Source organism: Amphibalanus amphitrite, unplaced genomic scaffold (genome assembly GCF_019059575.1).
Source record: "Amphibalanus amphitrite isolate SeventyFive unplaced genomic scaffold, NRLGWU_Aamphi_draft 001256F_arrow, whole genome shotgun sequence".
Lineage (NCBI taxonomy): Eukaryota > Metazoa > Arthropoda > Thecostraca > Balanomorpha > Balanidae > Amphibalanus > Amphibalanus amphitrite.
Window position 1 is genome coordinate 102,661 of NW_024882749.1, and position 18,811 is coordinate 121,471.

Genomic DNA, 18,811 nt, shown 5'->3' on the forward strand with positions numbered 1-18,811 from the left:
TCTTAATTCTGTGAACTTAAAATGGTGTAACAGAAAGACATTTGAAAATCACTTGTTATTTGAAAGTTATCAAATATTGGCGTAGGAAAACTGAGAAATTCAGAAGAGAATATTTCATATAAATAAAAATGAGCGTAATCTTTTTAACACTGATCATGAATCAACGAACTTCGATGTTACTCTTCCAGCCGCATCGGCTGCTTGCGCAGTGTGAATCGCATAGAACATGCTTACTTGCAAACGCTATAAATCCGAATGGATTTCTCGCCGCATGTCGCTGGCGGATTGATGCGGAACGACCTTGGATCCATTACGGCCTTGGATACAGCGATTCCTGTGAGTTTATCACTGACTTTTTTGGGGAGACTGGCCTCGTGAGAACCCATAGTAACATTCCCTTGAAATAAGCCGATCTTTTTTCCTAAGCTCGACCGATGAGGCTGGATTGTTACGGGGCATGGGGGTTTGGGCAACAAATAGCATTTTAATGAGATGCTCGGATTTGGGTTTCGTACATGTTTCCTAACGAGTTAGCTTCGTATTCCAGGTGCTCCCGTCTTAAAATGTAATGTGCTGTGCGCGGAAACCATTTTAAGTTGAGCTTGAACTTGACCGGAACTGGAAGCCATTGTCGTAGCATTTACCGGCGCCGGCGAAAAACGACGTTGTAGGTAGGTAGCTATGTCAATTGCCAGTGCAATAATTGGTTTTCGATGGAATAAACATCCTCAGGTAGGATCATAATCATTCCATTATCAAATCATGGCGTTGGTATTCCCTATCCTGTCCCCCCCAGGTTTCGGTCACAGACCAACAGATGTCGCTACCTGTCGCTTTGCGCCGGTGAACGGGGGGTGCGGCTAATTGTGGGCTACGCTTTTGCGAAACTGCCAAGTTTGGCAGCCCAACTCGACCAAAGCGAAATACGCCTAGAACCATCCTGGTAACCTGTCAGACCGACTCAGAACGACTCAAACTGACTCAGACCGGCTCAACCGACTCAAATCGATTCCGATCGACTCAGACAGACTCAGAACGACTCAGGCAGACTCAAACCGACTCAGGCAGACTCAAACTGACTCGACCGACTCAAACCGATTCAGATCGACTCAGACCGACTCAAATCGATGCCGATCGACTCAGACATACTCAGAACGACTCAGACAGGCTCAAACCGATTTAGGTAGACTCGACCGATTCCGATCGGCTCAGACCGACTCAGATAGACTCAGAACGACTCAAACTGACTCAGACCGACTCAACCCATTCAAATCGATTACGATCGACTCTGACAGACTCAGGCGGACCCAGGCAAACTCAAACCGACTCAGGCAGACTCAAACTGACTCGACCGACTCAAACCGATTCAGATCGACTCAGACCGACTCAGATCGACTCAAACTAACTCAGACCGACTCAAACGACTCAAATCGATTCAGATCGACTCAGACAGACTCAGAACGGCTCAGACAGACTCAGGCAGACTCAAAACGACTCAGGCAGAATCTAACTGACTCGACCGACTCAAACCGATTCAGATCGACTCAGATAGACTCAGAATGACTCAGACCGACTCAACCGACTCAAATCAATTCCGATCGACTCAGACAGACTCAGAACGACTCAGACATACTCAGACAGACTCAAACCGACTCAGGCAGACTCAGAATGACTCGACCGACTCAATCCGATTCAGATCGACTCAGACCGACTCAATCTGACTCAGGCCGACTCCAGCGACTCAAATCGATTCCGATCGACTCAAGACAGACTCAGAATGATTCAGACAGTCTGTGAGTCTGTCTGAGTCAATCGGAATCAATTTGAGTCGGTTGATTCGGTCTGAGTCAGTTTGAGAGTCGTTCTGAGTCTATCTGAGTCGGTCTGAGTCGATCTGAATCGGTTTGAGTCGGTCGAGTCAGTTTGAGCCTGCCTGAGTCGGTTTTAGTCTGCCTGAGTCCGCCTGAGTCTGTCTGAGTCGATCGGAATCGATTTGAGTCGGTTGAGTCGGTCAGATCGACTCAGACCGACTCAGTCTGACTCAGACCGACTCAACCGACTCAAATCGATTCCGATCGACTCAGACAGACTCAGAACGACTCAGACAGTCTGTGAGTCCGTCTGAGTCGATCGGAATCGATTTGAGTCGGTTGATTCGGTCTGAGTCAGTTTGAGAGTCGTTCTGAGTTTATCTGAGTCGGTCTGAGTCGATGAAGTCAGTTTGAGTCTGCCTGAGTCGGTTTGAGTCTGCCTGAGTCCGCCTGAGTCTGTCTGAGTCGATCGGAATCGATTTGAGTCGGTTGAGTTGGTCTGCGTCAGTTTAAGTCCTTCTGAGTCTACCTGAGTCGGTCTGAGTCGATCTGAATTGGTTTAAGTCGGTCGAGTCAGTTTGAGTCTGCCTGAGTCGTTCCGAGGTTGTCTGAGTCGATTGGAATCGACTTAAGTCGATTGAGTCTGTCTGAGTCAGTTTGAGTCGTTCTGAATCTATCTGAGTCGGTCTGAGTCGATCTGAATCGGTTTGAGTCGGTCGAGTCAGTCTGAGTCTGCCTGAGTCGGTTTGAGTCTATCTGAGTCTGTCTGAGTCATTCTCAGTCTGTCTGAGTCGATCGGAATCGATTTGAGTTGGTTGAGTCAGTCTGAGTCAGTTTGAGTCGTTCTGATTCTATCTGAGTCGGTCCAAGTCGATCTGAATCGGATTGAGTCGGTCGAGTCAGTTTGAGTCTGCCTGAGTCGGTTTTAGTCTGCCTGAGTCGTTCTGAGTCTGTCTGAGTCGATCGATTTGAGTTGGTTGAGTCGGTCTGAGTCAGTTTGAGTCGTTCTGAGTCTATCTGAGTCGATCTGAATCGGTTTGAGTTGGTCGAGTCAGTGTGAGTCTGCTGAGTCGGTTTGAGTCTGCCTGAGTCGATCGGAATCGATTTGAGTCGGTTGAGTCGGTCTGAGTCAGTTTGAGTGGTTCTGAGTCTATCTGAGTCGGTCTGAGTTGGTACGTTATCTTCTCCTACCCAGTGACGTCACAGCATGCGTCGGCTTGGCACGGCGGCCACAGGTGGGGTGCGGCTAATGGTGGTATCTCGCTTTGGTCGAGTTGGGCAGCAACTTGGGCGGTTTCGCAAAAGCGTAGCCCACAATTAGCCGCACCCGTGAACGGGCGACCGTCGGCCGGCTGGCTGGAGTTTGGGTTGCGTAGGATTTACAGATGGCGCTGCATTCGCGGACTGCGGCGGCTGCGCCTGCGGTACACAGCTGCCCGACCCAAGCCCGACCGGGGTGGTGTTTGTGTTTGGGCTTTATTTTTCCGGCGGATGTGTGTGCTACTGTTCGGGTGGGTTTCTGAACGGTTTAATTGCGCCTCGCTGAGTTTACTATTGTTGCATCATAGAACAATTTTGTTTTGTGTCCTGATCATGTCTGAGTAGACCAAGACTGTAAAGTTAGAGTTGTGATGGAAATGTGACACAGGATTGCATGGCGAGTGGTGGCGGAATGGCTGCCTGACGACGTTTTCAAGTCGCCATTGCATTGTATTCTAAGAATATTTTGGAGGAAAAACATCTCTGCTGCTTAAAACTTTTACTGCTGGTGTGGAGTTGTAGGCCTGAGTCATGAGTGTGTGCTGAGGCTGTACCTACCTTACAATGATACAATTTAAAGTATCTTAATCTATCCACTCTGTTTTAACTTGCATGATGCAACTTCAGCTGTTGTAAGCTGCTCTACCCTTACCTCTACCTGACCAGTCAATTTAGTGTTTGTCATTAGATACCTACTCGTTCATTTGTCTTTAGATCTTTTTTAGATAACATTATCTGTATTCTGTTGTCACATTTGTAGCATTGGTGTTGTGCCTAATGTCCCTAGGCTTATTTTCAGTTGGCTTTGGCATGTAGCTAAAGGTTGAGCTGCCTTTTGGTTTTGGGCCACCTGCAGACATGTGTTTGCCCTGAAGTCTGACCTACCTAATACCTACCTAATTTTCATGTGTGTGCTTTTTCTTGTGGGCTTTATGCTTTCATGCCATGCTAGAACTGCCAGATTTTATAATTAATTCTGTCATTGGTGGAGTGTGTCACTGTTATTCAGCTTTCAGGTTTATACCCCTGTTTCTCTATGAGTAAAATATGCATATTTGAAGGGAGTCAAGACTCAGACCAGTATGCAATAAGGTATCAACTAAACATGCTTGTGCTTAATGCTACCCAAACATCTAAAATGTTGATGTGGTCTAGCCATCAAGGTTTAGTTTGTCATCACATTTTCTTCTGATCTTGAGGACATTCCCCTCAAGGCAGTCAACATTTATGCAAGTTTATTATGATTGATAAGATCCTTTTCCTGCTATGACTTTCAGGAACCATTTCACATCTTTAAACTGCTGTTGACTGAGCCGTTTGACATTCTTTTTCAGGGACATCAAGGCATTTAAGAATTGAGCATGTTCATTTTTATCAATTTAATAGTCACATGTTTCTATCCAGTTAGGAACAGCATTGCCAAAGGTCTGTGGGTGGCTGCAAATCCCTTCTTAGATGTACACACTGAGACCTCAGGCCTGAGCCAATATTTAGTCTTTTTGTCAGCAAGCTTATCTGCAGAGAGAAGAGTTGGTCTTTTCCTAAACATAGGCACAATTTAAGATTTATGGCTGACTTTTCAAAAGTGATCACTTGGGCTGCATTGTTACTTTTTATTATTCTAGCACTTCCAAGTTCCACCATCACTCTAAGTGATGGCTGGATTATAACACTTTGACGCTTGAGGCATTGTATGCCCATTTTATTTGGGCTGCTAGTGCTAATTGATGTAGGGTCAACGACGAATGGCAGTCTTTAGATCATCAAAACATTATGGAAATGGTGTTATTATTCTTATATCTCGCCCGTATAGGGAGGATGTCGAACGGACCCCCTTGTATTTTTTCGCGAATAACTCTCGTAAAAAGCGGCCGATCACCACGAAACTTTCAGTTCCCTCGAGTTAATTAATTTTACACCTACCCTTAAAATTTAATGACCCTGACCCAAAGCACGTTTGACCTGTCACCTATTTCTCGAGATCATGTTTGGCTGGAATCGCGGTTCGGCATATGTCGGCTCGCATTAGCCGCGCCACGGATCACATAACGGATCGGCAACTCCCCCCCGCGATCTGTCTCCCCTGCCACCTGGTGGGCATTTAGGTGAACTATCTTCACTAAGGAAGCGGCCGGCCTCGTGCGTGTTGAGGGCGTCGTGTCGGAGCTAATTAAAGGGACCCTCCCACCTTCAAAAAAGTTAATGAATTGGCATGAAAGTGATGTCGCTCGGTTCAGAAAGAGCAAAAACGAATATCTACCAAATTTCATCGAAAAATATTCACCGGTTTTCAAGATATTAGACTTTTACTTTTGTTTACTTTTTGGGATCTCCGCTGTTCCTAGCGACTTTATTTGAAATGGCGGCATTTGTTGCGCGCAAAGCAGCATATACCACCGCGTGCTACAAAACGTTTTAGTCAAACATTTAACGGACGTTCGAAAGCCTGATGACGTCATCAGATTCCCGTAATGGTTAAGAGATAGGGACCACGCTGGTCCCACCCTGCAAGTAAAGGGAAGAAATTTCTTGAACACCATAAAGCTGCGGGGGTTGCGACCAGGATAAATGGTGGTTTCTGAGCCTGGCCGCAAACTTGGCTATCTCAACTCAAAACTAATGTTAAGGTGGGAGGGTCCCTTTAAGTGATTTTTCTGCGGAACATGGTTTCTCAGCTAGCTCAGAAGATACCTATGGTATAAATGAGAATGGCAAGAATCGTTAGAGACAGGTTAAGTATTTGAGATCGTATCCTTTGTCATGAAAATCGTTGTTTTCATACCCACGTGGGCGACCTAGCGTCCATCGCTAAATTGGTAATTTTCCGATCGCTGTCATCTCTTACATATATTTCATGAGTACATTTTTGATAAATATTCATCTGCCGATTAAATTAAATCTATAACTTTCACAAATATCCTACTTGCATAAAGTATAAACCCACGCCGGGCCGGTACACGGTACCAACCGCGCCGGGCCGAGGGTGTATGAAACCCCCGCCCCCTCCTAACTCGGCTTCTGGGCTACGTAGCCACACGGGGTAAGCGGCATTCCAAAGGGCGTAAAAATAATGGCGGAAATACTTCGGTCATTTTTTTAGGTCAGATCAAAGGTCGGGTCACCAGAGGTCATTAAAGGCAAATTTTGTCTATTTCAACAATTTTCGAAACATCCGACGCATAACTTGGGAACCAACAGAACTACAGAGGCGCGGAAAAGCGCATTCGATAGCTCTTTCACAGGTCCTTCTGAGTTTTATTCACAGATTTAACCTCAGGTCAACGGTTTAGCGTCCAGAGAGCAAAATCTCCAAAAATAGCCGTGTTTACGAAAAACGTTTTTTTCGGTAATATCTTTTGACTCAAACGAGCCACGACATTACTTTTGCCAGCATCGTGTTCCTCTCGTCGAGACGCGTCGAATGAACTATAGGTTGACCTTGAAAGGTCATTTTGAAAATCTTACGTCAGGTGAAGGTCATGACCTGACCGGAAAGGGTCATTCTGCATATCAGTCGATCCGTATCGTCGAGCTGAACACATCTGACGTGTTTTCATCGCTCTAGCACGTCTCTATCAAAAGTTATAGTAAAAAACTGCTGGTGAACGTTTTTATTCCACTGTTTACATACATGTAACCCGATGTTTGAGGGTGTTAAGGATGACCCGCCCAGACCAAATGAGACGCCTTTCAATTTGCTCTTATTGAATTATTATTAGTATTACACATATTATTATGCATATAGAGAGAGAGAGAGTATTGAGTATGCGGCAATATATAGGGTGCAAAATGACCTGACCTGGCTCTAAGCCACAGATATTTTGAGATGTCTGATGTAACACGTGGCTAAACCAGCCTCGGGGCCAAAGCTATACGAGCACTGTTTAGCAGCACGCTGTTACCCAGTACCTAGCATCATCAGGTATGGGTGCCTCCGTTCCTATGGAAACGTAAGCAAACTTCACAATGTTGCCAACGTCTTAATGGAAACCGGCTAAGTGTCAATACCTTGTAGCGGCGGGGAGGGTCGTATCGTGAAACAGGGGCCGAGATCCACCTATAGTCACGTTAATGGCCAGCTCGTTGGATTTGCTCCGATGTTATCTACTCCAACTGGTAGCCTGTGACCATCGAGATAGGAACAGAGGATGAACTCGTACTATGGGCAGACGGATGAGGAAAGGTGGCTTCGTGTACGGCCAAAAACGACGTTAAAGTTGCGAGGACGTGCTTCTTGCTCATACAACTCAAGCATGACTAGAAACATTTGTATCATTATGCATGCTCCAGCTGATTAGGGAATAAAGTATGTAACATTTCCATGTTATGGTAACATTCCAGCTGTTAGAGAGACTCTGTAATTTAATCCGTTCACAACCTTTGATTGTTTTTGTTTTGTTGGGTTAGGCCCTTTCGGTCCATTGAGACCATTGCAGAGCCGGAAGGATTATAGGAATTGGGGGAAACATTGGTATGGACAGGCACCCTAGAGAGTCACCGGGGCTGAGCCCGTCCCAATGGACAGGACGACCAGCCCCCCAAGCACTCTCTGCACCCGGCTACGGGTGTGCTCCCTAGGGAGCAGTGGTGCGCTTCAAGGGAGCAGCCCGCATGAGATAAAGTTGCCTGTCCAGTCCGGATCGAGAGTTGCTGCGTGGAGGAGAAGGATTTGAACTTGATCTGAACATCCTGAGGATGTAAACGACGGACGGGTGTTGCGTTCACACCCGTTTCCCCGTGCCTTTTAACACTGGTTGCGGCGGGCGGCCGGCTCCCTCCTTAGTGAAGATATCCGCGCCGCTAGATGGCAGCCCGCTCCGCGGGTACACCGATAACAATGGGAAGCGGGGAGAGTTGCCGATCCGTTAGGTGATCCGTGGCCGCGCGTTTGCAGTCTTCGTGGTTTCAAGCGTTCAAACATGTGACATGATGTTGGTCCCATGGATCAGGTTGGGTGTAAAGGTCACCTGAAAGTCAGGTCAGTTCATTGGTCTTTGATGACCTCGGTTTACTTGTTCGTGTTTTACATGTTTCTAGACTAGTTTTTGGAGCTGATATCGAATTTAGCAACCATTTGAACATTTACGAAGTAGTTTTGGTGCCTTCGTAACATGTAACGAAGCTGTCAGAGGCGGTTGGCACGTAGGTAGGTACTACGAATACCCGGCAGGACCCCTTCTGGTTGACCTGACCCGACCCGAAATGGCCTAAATGCACAAAGACATCATCTGTGATCAAAACTTACATGATAATCGTTATCAACACCCCGAAAAATCTCCTAGCAGCCACACTTTACGACGTTTTAACAGGTCCCAATTTCCCGACTTTTGGGTCATTGACCTGACCTGGAAGGTCAACCGATGACCTAGGACCTTAATATTGGGTATCATCGGCTTCCTCTCGTCACGGGCAACACGCTCGTCTTTTCCTCGAAGCTCTAACTCGATCAGGGGCCAAACGCAAGGGGGGGGGGTCGTACCAGGGCCGTACCAACCCCCACCCCCTTGTGTCGTCGAAGTAGGTACGCAAAATGACCTGTGCCGGCGAGGGTTAAAGAGCTATCGAATGTGCTTTCCCGCGGCGCTGTAGCTCTATCCGTTTCTGAGTTAAGCGCCCATTTGTCGAACATTGTCGAAAGAGACTGAAACTAGCCTTCGATGAGCTCTGGTGACCTGACAAAAATTGACAAAATCAAAGAATTTCCTCATGCTTTTTTGTGCTTTTTTAACGTCTTCTGCGTGTCGCTAAGTGGCTCAGGAGCCGAGCCAGTGAGGGAATGTTCTCGCCAGTGAGGGGGTGTTCTCCACGCCCCCCCTCCAGCAGGGCGTGGAAATCTCGGAGGGTGTTGCTTAACCATGAATAGTCTATGGTTTCCGGTTAATTGCATAAATGTCATGGTGCGTCCCTTGACCCGGCAGCCATCCATAGTTGAGGCAATGGAATTTAGCCGATTCGGACATCTAATCTCACGTTGACAATCCTGCATGACAGACATTTGTTCTGCAGTGTGTTACTATGTAAATGATGAAGGATGGGCGTTTTGCGCCACAATCACTCATCGCCACTATTTCAGAGCGACCAGCATTTTCCGCCATATTTCGACCTGAGGCCAGTTTTACCAACAGAAAAATAGCCGCCTGCCGAAATTTTTTGCATTAAGACCTCTTCACATACGGAGCGTAAACGTGCTGGGCACGTAAGCGGATAGGGCTTTACCGTTTACGCTCCATGTGTGAAGCGGTCTCTAGGCAAAACATTCCGGCAGGCGGCTATTTTTCTGTTGGTAAAACTGGCCTCTGACCTTCCCTGACCTCAGACGGTTCCGATCAGCTCAGCGACTGCCGCATTCACGCATGAGTGTTGATTGATCCACTCGTATTATTGTGGGTGATCGCTTTCGTGTAGTAAAGCATTCTCTTTTTTCGTGAAATCCACACGAACTTCCTTTTGCCGTTGTCAATGCACTTATGTTTGTTTCTGTTTTTCATTCCAGATCATATTCAAGAATGCCATAGTGATTCCCAGCAACTTAAATGTGACTGAAGATTTGCTTGGCGTTGTTGGATGATGTGTCGCCGAGAACTAAGCCAACCAAGCTTTATTTGTGTGTGTTTTTAAGAGCTCAAATACCCAACAGGCTCGAACAGTATGAGTTTGCTGGATACGTGGTCCTGGCAAAAATTTGTACAGTACTGAAGAAAGTCCAGCCTTACATCGAGTCAGCTGTGTTGGTGGCTTGCCACATCAAAGTCGATGAGTGCTCGAATGCGCTCGGTATATGGTAGGGGAGGTATTGGAAGGTCTGCTGTACCGAGAGCATAGATGTTAAAGCAAAACATGGAAAGCGGCCCACCAGAGATACCACTGCTGATCTTACCAGATGAGCCCGTTGAGCATGACAGTTCTGTGGCGGCAGAAGACGTTGTCGGGACTGCTTCAAAACTTTCGTCTGAAAGTGAATCATCCTCGCATTTGGTACCATCGATGGCTTCACCCGAAAGTGGTTCAGTTGTAGAGGCATGCACCAAAGCTAGCTTGACATCCTCTAACAACAGCGCTTCGACTTCAGAAGAGCAGAGCGCAGCTACCTGTGCCATCAGTACCGTCCAAGATGTACGTGAAGCTGGCCCATCATCATCAAACGCTCCGGTTGACATTACCGTGGACGTGATGGCTAGTGGCGATCTCGCTGGGTCAGGTGATGAAGCTGGCCCGCCTCTCCTACAGACGGAAGCATTGCTGCCCTATACGGCCTCAGACGCTCCAGCAGACCCGGAGCAGAACAGGGAAGTTTTGCCGCCCCGAAAGAAGCTCGGCGCCTGCAACAAAAGCACGAAACCAACACTTGCGCCGCCTGTGCTTCAGCCAGAGGTTATTACCATTGATGACGAAGAACCGGCGTGTGATTTTGAGGAACCACCAGTGCTGCTGGCAGAGGTAGCCGTTACTCGTAAACGTAAAGGAATTGTTCGCAAAAGGAGCTTCTTTGGAAACACGGTCGACAGCAGCATGTTGAAAGAGTCATTGCTGGAGTGTAGTCCTGCTAAAAAAGCTCACAAAGGTGGCACGGTACATCCTGATTTCCCCAGCCGCGGGAAAGACGACGACGTTACACTTCTGCTGTCTGGATGTGGGAAAACTGGAGGCGATGGAGCGTCTCCCAAACCAAGGACGCCGTCCAAGTCGGGTGTGGTTTCCGTTAAAGTGGACAGTAAGAAAATTGAAAACCATCCCGCTGGTCCACGCCCACACAATCGTCAGGTTTCGGAAAAGAATTTGTTTGTCGCCCTGTCTCCCGGAAATAAGGAAAGCTGTAAAGGCGATCAGAAGACGACTATTCTCGTAAGGAAGGACAGACCGTTAGCGCGTCGCATGGGCTCAGGCAGTCAGCCGAGTCGTCGCAGCGGCGCAGCTCGGTGTAGACCGGCCAGCGTGCAAAATCAGCGTCGCTTTGTTGGTGCAGGTGATAACGAGCGCATCAAATCGACAGGGTGGCGTTCAGTACCTACAGTGCCGTTGGACGATGTCGCTTCGCAGTGCGGCTACGTGAGTATCAGTGAACACAAGCGAGAAGTGTTTGCTCCCCTCCCTCTGCCACCCGGCGATCTTGTGACGCTGCCACGCAACCCGGAGCTGGCCGAGCGTATGCAGAAAATTGTCGAGGCTGATGGCTCAGATCCTGAGGGTGTTTTCACGAGTAGCGCACTGGAAGGATTTCTCGAGGAGAAGGCTCCACTGAAGTTGAGCTTTCCCGTACCAGACTGTCTTATGCCTAAGGAGAAGCTGACTGATAGAGATGCAGAGTACCCGCCACCTGCTCAGCCGCCGCCTGCCATCGTGCGGCCACGAGGAGAACCGCGCTTCAAAACACTGCTAGAGAAGCAGGTGTGGCTAGGAATGCGCGACGAAAAGGATCTGAGGGCTCTCCGACCGGCGCAGTCGCCGTCCAAAGACGACTCGACTGATGCTCTGCCGCTGTACTCCCTTCTCCTACCGCCTCGCTACCTGTCCCCAGCTCGATCTTCGCGTGACTTGTCAGTGCATAGAGGTCGCCATCTTCTCCCACTGTCTAAAGTCATGCACAAGTCACTGGACATGCGGCGAGCCTGGGACAAACCAGCAGAGGGCGCCGACTGCGTACAGTTCATATACGATGGGCATCGCCAGGTGCGTATCCGCGGCTCTGGATCCCTTAACGATGGACCGACGACTCGTGGGTATGGGAAACTGCTGCGCCCTGAGTCGGTGGAGGAGAAGGTGAACGCTTGGCGTGAAAATGACTTCCAGGTGTTGACGGAGTCGGTAAGCCGCGAGCGGGCTCTGCTGGCGGCGGCCACAGTCCAAGACATGCCACCGACTCCTTCGCGAGAGCAGCCAAGTCCAGCAACTTCTAGTCACGTCACTCCAAGTCTGCGACTCAGTCCGGCTGCTGTGCGCCACAGCTCTCGTACTCCCAGACCGCGAAGACGCCTGTTACTGGAAACTGAAGGCGCGGACGAAACTGCGGACTCCTATTCGGGTGACATGGCAACGTCTTTACCGGAAGATAAGGTGACCGCTGAAGTCGAAATCGATTCTTTCGAGCCAAAGATTCACAGAGTTGATAACACGCCTCGGTCGGTTCCCAACGAACAAAGTCACATCGATGAAAAGTCTGTGTGCAGTGACATCCGAAAGCTGGCGGAAGCTACAGTTGACAAAGGTGTACATGACAGCTCTGTTTCTGATGAACAGAAAGATTGTGTTCGTCTTGAGGTGGCAGGTCACCAAGGCGAAGGCATTGTGACTGGTGCGGAAGAATGCAGGGCAGACGAGAAAGCTGGGATAGCCGGTGACGCAGCTGAAACATATGATGATGGAAGGGCTGACGCCTCAGTGAATTGCAAAGAAAATAGCTACGATTCCAACGGGGACTGTGCTTCGGAAGAGGAGGTTCAGAATCATTCAAGCTCTGGCGTACCCTTTGTCGAGCAGAATGACGATGCCTGTGTCATTCAAGACACCGTTGGCAATGGCAACGAGAACGACATGGCGGACAAAAACAGCGACGGGAAGAACGGGCTGGAGAAGGACGAGATCGACGCCACAATTGATTCACCTAGCAGCACCATTGAACAGACTGAGGCTATCGACTATCGGGATGACAACCTAGACAGAACAAAGGATGCCTTAGTCGTCATCCATGAAACCACTCCTTCCGACAACAAGGGTAATGTCTTTGTCCAAAAGAACGAAGCATGCACCGCGGAAGGTAACAGTGAAGAAGACCACAGGGGCAACACGGACGACAAATCCGGCAACGACCAGCAAAAGGACAAACTGAAAAGTGAAGATGTTGATTCCTTTGCCAACCCACCACACAGCGCCGATGAAGAGGTGGAGGTCGCCGGCTGTTTTGATGTTAACCTAGGCGCAACTGGGAGCTGTTTGGAGGCGCTGGAAGATTCCCATGTTTCAGAGAGCGATGAACATACCCTTGCTCAGCAGAATGACGTTACCTGTGCTGATGGAGAGAAGTATGACAGGGACCAGGATTACGACGCGGAAGACAACATCAGCAACGACCAGCAAAAGGTCGAGACGAAAAGCCAGAAGACTGATTCGACTGTCAATCTACCCAACAGTGCCCCTGAAAAGACGAAGGTTTTCGACACAACAAAAGACACTTTCGGGACGACCGAGTTCATATGCGATTCCAATCGGGCTCTCCACGAACCTGTCCTGAAACGGAGCGATAGCAAGGAAGCAGAGGTACAAGCCTGCCTCGGGCCAGATACTCTGGAGGATTTCAGTGCTGTGGCTAATGTTTCAGGAAATGTCGAAGTGGTCGAGAACGATGAGCATGATGATACTGTCGATCTGCAAGCGTTACAGAGGGAAAACTCGACTGATGCTGGTGTGTTACTGCATAGTGCAGCCGAATCTGCAAGTGTCGACGCAGCTCATGAAGCGTCTGAGAGCGCCTCGCCAGTGGATCGCCTTTCATTCTTCAAGTCATTGCTGGAGAAATATAGTCGGCCCCAAAATGTTCAGACTGCTGTGTCAACTGACCAATCATCACCCACTCAGAATGTGTCGATGGGGTCTGGCACATGTTCAGGAACTGAATGTGCCTCCGACCGGTTTTTGAAAAAAGAAGGCCTCGATATGGCAAAGGCTTTGGTAGCATCCCTTCTTAAAACCACTAGCGCTGTGACAACGACGACGCTTGACAAAAACGAGGAAAGAAATCGCGACCTATCGGGTGAGAAGGAGATCAAAATGGAACCTACCTGCAGCGAAGAAACCAATTCACCCCAGTCTCAGAAATTGAGTGGCGGCAGTGCCTCTTTCTGTAAAACTGAAGTGATTGCATCAGGGGAACAAGCTTCAATCGCGGGAGGTCTGCAAGCTGACAGCGCCAACTGCAAGAACGATGAGTCTTTTGATGAAAAAGACGACCTTCGTCCCCTCTCCAGGGCAGGAGGTCCAAGCTCTGCCGTGATTACCCATGAAACAAAGGCGGAGAAACTTCCAGTCTCAGACTGTGACACGGAAATCGCAACAGCCCTTCGCGCATGCGTCCACCTTCCCCGTTTTCATCCGACTGCGGTGCGGCCGTTTTGCATCTTCCATGAAGTGCACAACTGCCCGGAATACCGTATTGGCGGCAGCTGTTTCATGACTGCCCAGCGCTCGCGGATTTTACAACTACAGCGAAACTTGGCCATCCGCACTGGGCGCCTGCCGGCACTGCCGGCTCGGCACCAGCACACGGCACGCACATTTGGCCGTGTTCGGCCCAAGGGAGTGCGTGTGAAACACACGGCCGAATCTTGTGTTGCCCTGCTTCCGATCCCCGACGGAGCACCGCTCCCAGTGACTAGGCTGCCTCCCGTCAGACCCCCTCTGCGTCGCTTCCGTCTTCCGGAAAACGTACGGGTCTCTGATGTGCGAGAAGTGGTGGTGCTGACGCCGGTCCGGCCAGGTGACGGCTCCTCGTGTTACAGTGTGCGTCTGGCCAGTGGCGATCTCTGTCGTGTTGGGCCTGGTGACGTCCACGCGGGCGAGGCTTGGCGAATGCAGCCAGCTGACGACGTGATTGTCGTAGCTGCCGACGGCCGCCGCTTCCGGAACCCACAGGATCGCGACTGCACGGATTCCGTGGATGTGGAGAAACCGGCCGGCAATGTGACTCAGCTGTCACTAGCTGATGTCAACCGCAGCATCTCCCAAGGTCAGATGCTGATGAGTGGTTCGGATGGTGGCCTGGTGCTCTCGCCGTCGCGAGTACGCGTGATGTGCCGAGACAGGCTGCGCCGTGTCGCTGTCGGGTGTAAAGGCAGACGGGAGGTGTTCGAGACGGGCACCGTGGTGGTAAGGGAGGACGCTGGGCAGCTTGCGGTGATCGGTGCCCTGCCGCCAGAGGTGACACTACACCCTGACAAGGAGTCCGGCTCGGAGGTAAGTGGTGCGCCCCAGTCGGTACAGCACGGCTCCGGTGAGTCAGGCAGCAACACCGCACCCGGATCGACGAAGCTGACCGTGGACGATAGCAATGCTGAACTGCAGGTAATCGGCACCGTGCAAGGAAGGTCTAAGAAGCAGCAACAGCAGCACGCGACTTGCCAGAAGAGGACCGCTAGCGGGGACACCAACGTGGTGAAAAAGAAGCGTCGACGTGGGTCTAGCGAACGTCGGTCAATGACTGCGAAGGACGATGACAAGGTCAAGCAGAGGAAGGCCCTGTTGGCGTCCACACAACCTCGTAGTAGCAACGGCAAGTTCCTCTCTGCGACAAAGCCAGTGACCAAAACGCTGGTTGTTTCTCGCCCAACCACTGGAAACGTCAGTAAGGCAACCGCAGATAGCGATAATGTGGTGGTGGTTTCGGCAAAGAAAGCTCGGATGCTGTGCGAGATGCCGGCACCCGTCACGGAAGCCGAAGTACCATCTGTACCAACACCCAGCTGGCTGATGAGTCGCCTACACAGTGTGACAGTTGAGGTGGTACCGACAGCTGACAAGACAGAACTCACTAAGAAGCTGCCCAAGACGGTGGTAAAGACAGTGTCCCCGTTGATGCGGAAAAAGCCGTCTACCCCTGCGACAGGCCAACCCTCCAAACCAATGTCGGCAACAGGAGTGCTGATGTCGGTGATACAGAAGATCTCTAAGAACGATACAAACCCTGCCGAGAGCTCGTCATCGGTCGTGGGAGAATCGGCCAACTTATCATCGGCGACATCGGCTCAAGAGTTTTCCCAGGATAGCTCTGCTGCTGAAGTACTAAAGGATGCCCGGCAGTCAAAGCCAAAGATGAAGTCATTTACCCCAGCGAAACCACTCAGCGGAAGACAGGCACCAAAGGCTGGCGTTGACGTCAATCCCAATCGGTCGCTATTGAAACGATCCTTCATCGCCGAGACGACCGAGTCTGTGTCACCCGTTGCTTCGGTGCGAGGTCCTCGCGCACGACCGGGACAGAGTTCTCGGCGCAGAAGACCAACAGGTCCGCTGTCACCGAACGGAACGGCTGCGCGAATCTGTGACCCAGCGCGGCCCAAGGTGCGGCGCAAGAGCTGGGCTGACCTGCCCTCATCGCGCCAGAGCTGGACCAACGAAGATAACGCTGTCGAAAAAGCGGCCGGGATCATCCTGCCGCGCCGACGCTCCTGGGACAACCCCGCGGCGCGCCAGAGCTGGACCACGCCGGGCGCCAGCCGGCGGCGGGCTCGCAGGAAGTCCGACATCCCGCGGACTAGCCGGCCGCAGGGGCTGGTGGCTAGCCCGTCAGCGCCGCCACCGCAGACCTCGGCAGCAGCGGACGCTCAAACGGCACGGACGGACGCCAGCGAGCCGGCCGCGCCGCGGCTCAGTCCGCCGGTCGGCCGGCCGCCGCCCACCCTGCTGCGCTGTGACGGCGTGCCTGTGCGGCGGCCGTCCGGCGGCGGCGGCGGCGGCGACGGGCCGGACCTGGCCCCGGCGCTGGTCGACCTCACCACCCCCGAGAAGGCGCCGTCGCCGCGGCCAGCCGAGGCCGAGGCGGCGCCGGCGCGCCGGCGGCTGAAGCTGCCGCTGGAGGTGACGCTGCTCAACGAGTCGGACATGAGCGACGACGAGCTGGACGACCTCGGCGAGCTGGCGGTCAGCGCCGCCCCAGGTGGGTGCCGCCGCGATACACTGCTACCGGTCATAGAGACTGGTGGGGTAATGGTTTGAATTGTTTATTTATTTATTTATTTATTTATTTATTTATTTACTTATTTATTTATTTATAGTCAAATGGGACATGCCAGGGAACCCTTATGCTTGTCTTGTCCAGGATTCGTAATTTAATCACACTCAAACGTTGCGGAAATGAGATGTCCACTTTTAATTTTTGTTGTTGTTGTCATTGTCGATACAACGAGTCTATAGTCGTCTTGAGTTTCGCTGTATGTCAAACGACCTTAGGTTCTCTATCGAATTGAGGGAGATTCCGAAATAAGATGAAAGTTACGTTCCAATAACAATCCTATGTCTCGCCTGTTTCAGAGAAGAAATCCGATGACGTGTATTGTCCGAACATTGAACTGATTGAACTATGAACACATTTTATATCTTCACGGCGTAAGGTAAGAATCGCAAATCGTCTATGTGATCAGAACAACTCGGTCAAAGAAAGTGGAAGGTCACTAGTCAGAGAAAATTAATGTGACTTCAACAACTTGTATTTTTATTTTCCGAGTTATTTTATTGTTATTCATGTTCTGCATTAGCAAATTTCTGGGGGGGGGGGGGGCAGTTTGAATGTTTCGTTTAATTGTATGGTTTGATTTCGCTCAGTGTCTTTTGATGGTTTCGGTAAGTCGTGCTCATGAATCTGTGTTGAGCAAAGGATATGGTTAATATTTCATACCAATGTGTTGCCAAATTGATTCGACGTTATCTAAACGGTCAGTAGGAGTTCTGACGATTCGCCTAGCGATTTACCCCGGTGCAGCCGTGTTCCTGTATTGCCGGGCGCTGTGTGTGACGCTACCTCTGCCCCGCAGTCGCCGCCGCCGCCGCCGGCGTCTCTCACCGGCCGGTGCGTCCGGAGGTCGTCGGAGGCCCGGCCGGCGGTGGGCCGCCGAGCCGCCCGCCCGGCGCCGCGGACGGTTTGGGACAGTGCTGCGGTCAGTGCCAGGGAGATGGGCACGGGGACGGGATTTGTGCCGGCGTCAGGCCGGCCCGCCATGATCTCTGCGTGATGCGAGGGACATCGTCAGTGTGTGTACAAAGTGTATGACCGCGTGTATGTGCCGGTGTGAGGGCGGCGGACCGGCGCAGACCAGACCAGCGCCCCGCCGCGCCGCCCCAGTGGCGCTCAGGCAGCTCCGCGAGAAGGCGTCGGCTGTCAGGCGCTGGCGCAGAGTATCCGGGCGGCCGGTCGTGGCGGCTGCTTTCTGAGAGCACTCACGTGGCAAGATCGACAATCTAGAAATTTCAGCATCTTCCTGCTTCGGACCGTGAGAAAATCTATCAGAGTAGCCGAGAGCCGATCCGTTGAACCGGTTACCTTTGAATAACTGCAGGCGATTTGTCGATCCCGCTTTATAGGGCGCGTCTGATGTGCCCGTGGTGGCAGAGAGAAGGCATTTATTCTGACGGACTCCAACTTTTTCGGCTTCTTCATGCGTGTGGGCAATATCAGTTTAGCACCCAGATTTCTTTGTTTTCTGTTGTGGCTGTGAGCTTTGCTAGGCTACATTACGGACAAGTTGCTCTTTATTTTGTGTATCATCCTCACACGCGGCATGTTTTTTATGTCCTCCGACGGAGATTGTAGATAACAGCTTCGTCCCGTTGTGCTTTCGACCTGATCAGGAGCTCTCGTTGAAGACTGCCTTGGCGCTAAGGTGGGTCTCGGACTATGGTTAAGCCTTGTTTACTGCGCAGAGTGTTTCCCACTTATCTCTTGTTTATGCTCATTTGTAGGGTATTTATCGGAGCACGAAGGATGAAAGAAGTGTCATCTCTCTGCTTGCGCCGCTGGCTCATCAGGGTACTGTTTGCCAGAGTGTTAGTTCAAAGTCACCATTGAGTCGCGGTAGTGTGACCTCCCGCAGCGCCTGGCTGCAGGCGGGCCTGTCAGGTGGGTCCGATCACATTCGGGTCTGGGCAGCTCCGACCGCTCTATGGCTCCAGTGAGCGAGCCCGCCTCCGGTGTATCAGTGTGCTGTGTTTATAAATATGTCTCAATGTAAATGAATACAAGTTAAAGCTTGCTGATGTAG

General features: G+C 50.8%; 1 protein-coding gene across 2 annotated transcripts; it reads left to right on the top strand.

The window, feature by feature from the left end:
- The first annotated feature begins 276 nt into the window (after positions 1-276).
- LOC122371542 lies at positions 277-18,806 on the top strand. 2 transcript variants are annotated; one of them, XM_043347932.1, is made up of 4 exons: positions 277-336; positions 9,565-16,713; positions 17,088-17,167; positions 17,588-18,806. In XM_043347932.1, the coding sequence occupies exons 2-3, from the start codon at positions 9,894-9,896 to the stop codon at positions 17,138-17,140; spliced, it is 6,873 nt and encodes a 2,290-aa protein (XP_043203867.1). In that variant the 5' UTR covers positions 277-336; positions 9,565-9,893; the 3' UTR covers positions 17,141-17,167; positions 17,588-18,806. The 2 variants fall into 2 exon arrangements, with proteins under 2 accessions (XP_043203867.1, XP_043203868.1); XM_043347933.1 differs by lacking the exon at positions 277-336 and adding an exon at positions 3,252-3,322.
- Positions 18,807-18,811: the final 5 nt, after the last annotated feature.